This window comes from Phoenix dactylifera, chromosome 5 (genome assembly GCF_051530095.1).
Source record: "Phoenix dactylifera cultivar Ajwa chromosome 5, Ajwa_hap1_PhDact_Kaust_v1.1, whole genome shotgun sequence".
Taxonomy (NCBI): Eukaryota; Viridiplantae; Streptophyta; class Magnoliopsida; order Arecales; family Arecaceae; genus Phoenix; species Phoenix dactylifera.
The window spans coordinates 33581107-33591030 of NC_143194.1; the positions used below are offsets into that span (position 1 = coordinate 33581107).

A 9924-nucleotide genomic window follows, 5' to 3' on the forward strand; every position below is an offset into this window, starting at 1 on the left:
TAATCTAAATTTTTACTAATAAGCACACAGTTTGCACTTGTATGCATGCTAGCTTTAAAAAAAAAAATTATTGTATAATCATTAAAAATATGAAAATTTTGAAAATTAAGTTTGACATAATGTTGGCAACCAATTCAACTCTGATGGTGTATCATGCTTCATAATCTTTCTTTATCTCTTGTCTTCATTATTTTTGTTAAATTATACCAATTCTTATTTACTAAACCTGGGGAGCATGTGCATACATGCAGGGTGTTTTAAAAGAACATTGCCACAGGTAACTGAGCGTTCAATGCAGGTAAAGGCACATTTTTATCTTTTTGTCTTGTTTGATAATTGGATAGCATACAACTGTTTATACACCCATCAATATTAACTGCCAAAAGAAAACGATATCATGTATAAATACAAAAGAAAAAAAAATGATCCGGTACCTGTTTGGATGTTTCAATAAGATTAGACTGAAAATTCTGTAGAAATTGAATCTGCTGATCAATCTATCTTATATTTTCTAAAAATTTGTTCAAACTTAGTCTATATCCTAGCTTTTGGACTTGTGGTAAGAAAGAAATCATAGAAATTGAATTGGATAGTCTTTGATTGATACAAGGGTGTGTTTCGATGGATGGTCCAATTTATAAATTTTTATAGAATTTTTAGCTTAATAGTACAGAAATATCTAAATAGACCGTAAGTATTTATCGTTATGGAAATTGGTCCTTATTTAGGTAGAAGCATAAGCAACTCTATTTTAAAGATTTCTGATAGTAGAATATATTATTAGCTTTACAGTTCTTATCTTGGGGTCCAACTAGCCTTCCTTCTTAATGTGAACCAGCACGCACTCAGAATTTTCAAAAAGAAAAGAATCCACTAAAAGTCACAGAGAAATAAACATGGAATCAACAGTTGGTCAAGACAAAGGAAACCACAACGAAAGGACACCTCCCACTTCAGCAATCCTCCATTTGTTTGTTATCTGGATCAAACTGACTCCCTATGTACTTCTGGCAGACAGCGGAGCAACGGTACCGCTGCACGGCCGTCCTTCATTACCAGCAAACATCGGACCACCGAAGGTCTCAAAGAAATAAATAAATGGACCATCAAAACAACCCACCATTACACACACTGTGAGAAGAGAGCGACGGAGAACGAGACGAAGGAAATCCAATCTGGCCTGCAAGAAGAACGGCTCACATCAGGAGGGAGGGAAAGCGGGTGCAACGTTGGGAAAGGTACACCTGGCATTCATCCTTGGGGACTATGGTAGGAACGTAGGCGATGTCATCGCAGCCGTCCGTCCGGTGGCGCTTGAAGTCGATCAGCGAGACGAACATGGCGATGAAGAGGACGAGGTGGTTGATGGCGTAGCGCTGGCCCACGCATTGGTGGGGGCCGGCACCGAAGGCCAAAAAGTTGCGCTTGTAGACCCGGTCCTCCTGCCGCTCCTCCGAGAACCGATCCGGGTCGAACCGGTCAGGCTCGGTGAACCCCTGGAACGACGACTCGTATGCCGACGGAAACACGATCGCGCCCTTGGGGATCGTATACCATTCGGTCAGCGGGAATGGCTCTCCGGCGATGTGCGGCACCATCGTCGCCGGCGGCCGGAACCGCACCACCTCCCGCGCCACCGCCTCTGTGTACCGCATCTCGCGGAGCTGCTCGGCGCCGATGGGCTTCCCGGACTCCGGCGACCACAGCGCCGCCACCTCCGCCCGGACCTTCTCGAGCACCTCCGGGTGGGACTCCAGCAGCGCCACCGCCCACAGCAGCGACGAGGTCGATGCGTCCTGAGCGGCGAAGAGGAAGTCGAACAGGTGGCCGCCGATCTCGAGGTCGCCGGTCTCCGGCGGCGGGGGCGCGCCGGAGTCCGCTGCCTCGGCGATCTCACGGAGGCTGTCGTGCATCCAGAAGTCGACGAGGCAGGAGGGCTCCTCGCCGGCGCGCATCCGATCTTTGCTCTGGGAGACGCAGCCGGAGAGGGTCTGGATGAGGCGGGTGACGGCGAGGCGCGCGCGGCGGAAGGCGAAGCCGGGGAAGTCGAAGGGGATGGCCATGAGGCCGACATTGAAGAGATTGTAGTCCCGGTTGAACTGGTCGCGGGCGGCGGGGGTGAGGTAGGGGCCCGCGAAGACGGTCTGGGAGGTCTCGAGGTTGAGATCGCGGCAGAGGAGGCGGAGGCGGAGGGGCTTGGAGGGAGAGGAGAGTTCGAGCCAGCGGCGGAGGTGGGAAAGGATGACGCGCTGCTGGATGGCGAGGTATATGGAGAGGGCGCGGGGGGTGAAGTTGGGGGCGATGCGGCGGCGGAGGTCCTTGTGCCGCTGCTCGAACATGTAGATGAGGTTGTGCTCGCCGAAGAGCTTCTTGCCGAAGGGGTGGCCGATCAGGTGGAAGGCGTCGGGCCGGACGTTGGAGAACACCTTGTGGGAGAGCTCTGTGGAGCGGATGAAGAGGATGAAGCGGCCGACGAGGTAGTCGGCCGAGAAGCCGAGGCCGGAGGACTTGGCGAGGGCGGCCTGCCGCTCCCAGAAGCGGGTGGGGTGGCGGATCATGGGGACGGCGCTGCCGATGAAGGGGACGATGAGGTGGGGGCCGGGGAGGGGCCCTTTTTTCCGGAGGTAAGAGAGCTGCTCCAAGAGAACCAAGAGGATGACGCAGCAGAGGAGGTAGGGGCCCGAGGCCGCCAGGGCTCGCCGGATAGTGTCCCCGTCCATCGCCTCCTTCTCTCCTCCGATCTCTCTCTTTGTCCGACTTCTTAAATTGAACTACACTGGTATGGAAGGTTTGGGCTTGTCGTGTCCTTCTAGGCTCACTGCTGACGCCCACCGCTCCTCTCGTACGGGGAAAGGGCGAAAGGAGGGAGGAGACGTGGTTGGGTGCTCTGCGTGGAATGGCTTTTTGGTATCTCACGCGCGCTTTTCCAGCGCCCGGATTTTAAACATGCAAAAGGTGAGACTGGCTAGGGAAATCAAATCAAATCAAATTAGCGGAATTCAGTTTGAACATGTAACTTTTGTCCTCGTCAAACTTTAATAAAATTTGTGCCGGGTGGCTTTCAGCCTCCCTTCACAGTTCCCATCTAAAGAAAAGAAAAAGGGAATGAAAGAATGAGACGGCTACGCACAAAGAACGCCCACGGTCAGATTCTGGAATCGTTGAACCGTCTGTCCTCGCAGCGAGAGCTTAACCTCTCCTAGTCGAATTTCTCAATCTCCGACGGCGTCGCTATGCGGGAGTTGAGTTCAACCGTGAGTGGTGGATTTTCCGGAGCCAAGAGGGTTGAATTCCGGTCAATGTTCAAAGGACAGCAGCGCAGCAGCTTTTGGATCGTTGCGTCAGACGAAAACACAAGCTCGAGAAAAGAAATTTCAGGTGGGGTGGGTGGGCGCAACCACTGATACACGGACGCAGAGAGAGCGAATGGAGAGGCAGGAAACGAGAGGATCAGATAAAGGGCAGTGAAGAAGGGAGGAGGGGATCGAGAGAGAGAGGGCCAGGGGGTCGGTGGGGCAGCTGTGGGGAGAGGGCGTAAAACCCGACGGTGGCCGGGAGAGCGGACGAAGAAACGGACAAGTCACAAGGGCGAGCGCGTTTCAAGTTCCGGCTCCCTTCCTCGTCTGCTACGCCAAACCTAGCCCGCTGGGCTGTTCATGTGCCCGTGGGCCTGGCCAGCTGGCTTGGGCTTCGACCCTCCTGGCGGCACCGGCACGTGGGAAGCGGGCCTCCAGAAAAGAACTGGTTGTTGGCTTCACACAGCAAACAAAACGAAGTGGTGGCTGTAAGCCTGTAACGATGACAAGTGGTCGATTCTCGTGTTGTACGGAGCATCCGAGCGTGCACGGCATCGTGGCACGTGGAGGAAGTGCGGATCCATCCGTAAATAAATTGCTTGTAATGGGGAAGCGAATGGTGTACTGTCATACCCGCTTGGTTGGCGTAGCAGCTTCAACCTTTGACTGAAGCCTTTGCACGCTGAACTTAAATTAATGTCTACTGTTGGTGCAGTGGGTAGGCACCTCATCTCTCAGGAATCCAACCGTTGATAGGAACTCCGCGACAAATGAGACTTTTCAACTCAATTGGACATACGTCGGTATCCATATCTATCCTGCAATTGAAAACCTCATATCTATAATCGTCTATAGCCATTTTAGGGCAGACAGATCAGGTACACTTAGACGTAGTAGGTTACACCACGTCATGTCGAGTGGAACAATCTTCGCAAAAGTCTTACAATCAAGAAGAAGAACAGTATCTCCAAAAGAGAAAAATATGGCATAAAAAAAAAACAAGAAAAATGCAAAAAGGTTCGAGGAACCCTAACTTATAAGAGCTGATTTTAATGGAGATTATAATTTATATAAGAAAGAAAATTTAGCGAAATATATTGATTTGAGATATGCTAGAAGGGATACCTGAAGTGTGTGGATCTAGTGAACCCATGCAAAACTACAAGATAAGGAGATCGCAGAGGAGAAACTTTAACTAGTTAAAGGAACCCTAAAATACAAGTAAATGCTCAACCTCTTCCAAAAGGGAAGAAAAAGAAACCGTGATAGAATATGAAGTGTTTTGCATGACCCCTTATATACATTGCAACAAATCTAGTGACATTCACATTTAATCTAGTGAATATGTTAGTGAATCAGCAATAATAAACAAGATAAGAAGAGCTTAATGAGCATCAAGAGCTGATATATGGCAAGTGATGGTTCACCCACAAAACCTACCCCCCCGCTGCCTAATCATGGAGCATCAAAAGGAAGATTCATCTATACTTGAGTGTCAGCAAGGGATTCTAGGCATTGACATGAGAGTATCAAGGATGGTGACAATGCCGGCGAGGCATGAGGGCTCGACGAACGGATGAACGGGGGAGAGGGGAATGGATGAATGGATGAGTGACTTGGGTTATGAGGCAAGCTGGTGGGAAAGGAAAAGTGAAGGGCACTTTAAAAATTAAGGTTTTATTATATTGGATCGAGTTCAGGGCGCGCCTTACTTTTATAAAAATCCGTTACAGATTTTAGCATCAAAACCACATCTTTGTCACCTACTTTAAAAAGATTGGGTAAAACCTGTCCCATTAGAATTAGATTGGATTGAGCACTCGGTGGGTCAGCTTAACTTACCATCTCTATCCATGATCAAAAACTGTTAATATAATCAGTAGACACACATTTTTGAGAACTCTTTTTTCATAAGACTTTGGATGCAAATGTATTGCTCTAAAAAAAAAAACAACGGAACTGCTGGTAAGACATGACAACTATTTCTCAATTTTGTATCATCAGCAAGCACTTACCAACACTATGAACAAAAAGTTTTGACTCTTATCATTTTCATTGGTATAAATCACCAATTCACACCAAGATATCAGCCAATATAACACCGCACCGGAGAATTTTTAATCTTTCTTTTGTTGCCTTAAATATTTTCTAATAAATAAAGAATAAGTATCTACCATATTAGTTAATTCCAGTTTTATTATTTTGGATAAGATATAAATATCAAAATTCAACCTTCTATCTTGAACAACACAAATTGAGAGTTCAAATTATTTTGTTGTTGGTAATCTTGAGAAAATTAGCAGCTCATGATTTTAAAACATCTGAAGATAGGACTATCTTAGAAACAACACAGTTCATCAAACAATTGGCAATTTTGATATGATTTGTATTTTTTTTTTTTACGAGAATGTATATTATTTTTGATATGAAAATACTATTACCCCTCGCAGGCATGCTTGCCCCTATCTTACTGGCACGATATTATAGTAGAAATTAGCAGTTTTTGATTATTTTTTTTTTGGCACTAAACAAATATATTGATAAACCATCAAAGATCTATTTTAGCCGGCGCTTCTTGCGATGCTTACAACTAATCTCTCCAAGGAGCCGGATGATGCAAAATTAATTAATGCTTGTGAAAGTCTAATATAATTTTGTTACCTCTTTCTTTGATGTTACTTGTGGCTATCAATATCTTGGCATTAAAGTCATATAGTTAAGCTTTGGTAGACATCCCAAGAATGACCACTCTCCTTGCTTATCTTGGTCTATTTACTTCTCATACTTTAAAAATAAGTTTTAGTTATTCAAGTTTGTCAAACAAGACAGGGAGACAGAGATGTAATATTGTAATATTTCAATATCCGCAAAATTCATATGTACTGGCACCCAATTGTTTTTTTTTTAAGTTGCAACAGTAATAAGTATTGAAGCTAGAGGCTAAGCTAAGCTATTATCTAAACTTCCTTGGGTCTTTGTCATTTTCATAATCTTAAAATTCATGCGTTTTAGAACCTAGCCAATGTCTCTAAGTTGTCGTCCCATCGTCATGATTGCAAAGTTCCAAGTCGTCAGACAAACGAAAAATTAGGGTTTCTTTTGACAATATTTTATTATCTTGTTGTTATATAAATATATAATAGAACAATGGTATGACAAAAGAAAACTATTGATTCATAATGTGACGTGCTACCAAATTAATCAACAAAATTAGAGCTGCTCCAATCCCAAGCGGCCTATCCGGCTTAAATCGTTTTGAATAGATCTGAACCTTACTTTTAAGCTCGAAGAACTAGACTGGGTCCGAAATTCGTGCCTGTCCATTAAATAGGTCAGGCTTGAATATACATCAATCCGATTCAAACCTAATTTTACATAATATATAATATATACTATAATATAAATTATAAAATTATTTTTTTTGTTTTTGTTTATTTATTTTTGTTTAAGTTCTAATATTTTTATCCACACCAAAGATTCAAATCCACCCAAAAAAAAAAACATAAGCACTATAATTGGTCCGTGATTAATCAAATGAATTCGTATTGCAGTATCTTCTAGTTTATATAAGTTATGGGACATGTCCGCTTTAATATTATTTATAATAATTTATAACTTTGTCCAAAAAATATTATATAAATTTTTTAATTTATTTAAATATTTAACAAGCTAATAGCTAACGTAAACTAAACACACGCCCACACGGTTTTTACAGTAACGATTCCCCCATCCCCTCCCCCTCCCTGGCCTTCTCTTCCCACCTCCCTCTCCTCTTCCTCTTCCTCTTCCTCCTCGTCACCCATCCTAATCCCCCGTCGACCCCCTCCTACTACACCTCTGACCCCGAGTCCCAATCCCCGGTTGACCCCCTCTCCTCCTCCTCCCGTCCTCGCCCAACCTCTACCTCCTCCTCCTCCTTTCCCAATCCCACCACGCCCCACTCCGATCCCTCCCATCCCAATCACCTGCCGATCCCCTCCTCCTCCGACCCGCTCCCGTCCTCCCCCCACCTCCCTACCCTCCTCCTCCTCCTCCTCCACCGATCCCACCATGGCCCCCTCCCTCCTCCTCCCCCAGTTCATGCTCGTAGTTCCCGCCGGTGGCAGCGAGGCCGACCGCGTCGTCCGCGTCTCCTTTTCCACCGGCTGAGGCGAAGCTTGATAAGCAGCAGATTTGGGTCTGAAAAATAGGGCCGAATGCTAGGCCGGACCGGGGTCGAATCTCAATAAATAGCATGCTACTTTGGGTTGAGCTCAGTTCGAACCTGGCCCGACACGTTCATTGAGCAGGTCTAAATGCAGAATGAGCTAGCTGTCCAACAATAGCCCAGGTTACCAACGTGCAAGCACCACACGAGAAGAACAAATAGGAAGTCTAGAGGACTTCTAATATTTTTGTAAGGTATCATCCAATTGATGAATGCAACCACAGCCGGTATACAGATTTCTGTGGGAAGATTGATCCGACCAAAAAAATTAGTTGAGATTATGTGTATTTTTTAACGAATATTTATCTGTCAATGTACTATCCAGTTTGGATGTTGTTCAGTTGGTGTAATCAAACAAAACTCAATGACTGCTAGTCTCTTTGACTACGAGAGACTAACCGATGTTTAAAGCTTTATTTGAAAATGGACATTTCAACTACTCTTTTATTTTAAAGGCCTTTCTCCTGCAAGAAAAGTCGATAAGATGTGGACTCCTCTGAGACATCCGATTAAAAAAAAAAGCCGATATGATGTGATGTAGAAACCTATGTCATTTACTTTTGTGAATCATCTCAGACATAAGACCTGGACTTTCCACTGATAACTTCCGGCAGATGCACTTGGAACCGTTATGCGCAAGCTCCAGAAGAGGAATTACCCGAGACAAGGATGCCGACATTTGAAAACCAGCAAGCTGCATACGGAATCAAAGTCTAACATTTTGCAAATTTATGAGCTGTTTCGTTTCACTCATATAGCTATCTGATTTAGCTCATCCATTGATTAAAAGAAAATACCTATTCAATACATTCAACCTCTTTTCGTTATTTATTTTTTTAAAAAAGGTAAAAATTTATGTTCTAATGAATCACACACATAAATATTGTTATTGATATTTCATAATTAATAGATTAAACAGCAGTTGGACGGCCATCTGAATTTTTTTTTAATTCGATCCATATCGAAATCCAATGGAGGCAGTACTTACAATTTCGGCTCGAGTTCCAATTTCAGCTTGATAGCTATATATTTCCTTTCTTAACTGGATTTTTTAACTTCACATATAGCTCATCAGCTTGTGACTTCGCATTCTTAGTTTCGAGATTGAAAATCGACAGAACTGCCTTTTCTTAATCAGGAAGGTTGTCCACCTACAAAAAAACAAAATAGTAGGCAAGGCTAGCCTAACTCAGCGGCTGACTTTGATTATACTGTAGCAGACTTTCATCATCTTTTTCTTTATAACTCTTTCAAAATGGTGATCCATAAAGAAAAACTTATACCAAGATCACCTAAAACAAAATGGTACCCAAAAAACATTACTAAACAACTTAGAACAATTGATGTGACTGCTAATAAAATGAATATCTCCCCTAGAAGAAAGTAGGCCCTTACAAAAATAATTTAGTCCCACCTACCAGAACTTGAAGAGTTTCCCACGGACCAGCCCAAAACGTAGAGTGGAAAAACACAAAAAAAAAAAAACTGAGATAACCATCAGACATCAATACATTTGTGATGCCTCTATTTACAAAATGAGCACGTATGAGATGCTCATTTGCAAAGCTATTCAAACCGGCGCCAGCAGAGTTGCCATCACTCATCCACCGACTGCTTATTTATGATCAATGCACGACCATGGGCAACCAAAGCGATCAATTACTTCAAAGCGGGAGTCTGAAAAATAAAACCAATTCGATGATTTCCAGAGTTTAATGTTCCCCCATCCTTTGGAATCTAAACTATTCACAACGAAGAGAGACGCGTCGGTCATGACGTGTCAAGTATATGATTCTACTTGGCCCATGAGAAGGTCACAATAGACATGCATGTGTCCAACATAATGTCAACCGACTCAGAAACAATTCAGCATCAATCACAACTACAAGTCTACAATTTTTGTCAAAAATCTCGACATCTTTTTTTCTGTCAAAACAACTAAAACCATGCCAAAGAGCGCCCAGTTGCTTCTTTGGTTGATGTACTGATTGTCAAAACAACTGAACCATGCAAAGAGAGCTCTCAGCTGCTTCATAGGTTGATGTACTAGCATGGCAGTTGGAACCCGAAACACAGCAATTTACATTGCCCAATTATTTGGCAAAAACGAGTCTAGCCAAACATATCTTGAAATAAAAGACTGTTCTTGAAAGGAAAAAGGTTCAACATGGGAAACAAAAAACATGGCCCAAATCTGAGTGTGATGGATAAGGCGCATCTAAAGCTTGATTTGATACACTGCAGTACCAGAATCTATACGGTATGCTATCACAACCTAATAGCTAAAAGCTTCAAAAGCTACAATTCACGTCGTCTCGCATACTGTCACAATGCGAGGAAGTTTGCCTTTCAATATTCCAGGTGTCAAGCTTTTTAACTGAGAAAGCATGCATGGAAGTATGAATACAGCAAGAGTCACGA

General features: G+C 43.8%; 1 protein-coding gene across 1 annotated transcript; it reads right to left on the reverse strand.

Annotated features, from left to right (window-relative positions):
- Positions 1 to 851: 851 nt before the first annotated feature.
- On the reverse strand, positions 852 to 3633 carry LOC103703021 (cytochrome P450 710A11-like). Its single transcript, XM_008785714.6, has one exon. The coding sequence runs from the start codon at positions 2718 to 2720 to the stop codon at positions 1197 to 1199; it is 1524 nt and encodes a 507-aa protein (XP_008783936.2). The 5' UTR covers positions 2721 to 3633; the 3' UTR covers positions 852 to 1196.
- Positions 3634 to 9924: the final 6291 nt, after the last annotated feature.

Coding starts and splice junctions, on each gene's coding strand:
- LOC103703021 (XM_008785714.6), bottom strand. CDS start 2,720: ATGGACGGGGACACTATCCGGCGAGCCCTGGCGGCCTCGGGCCCCTAC.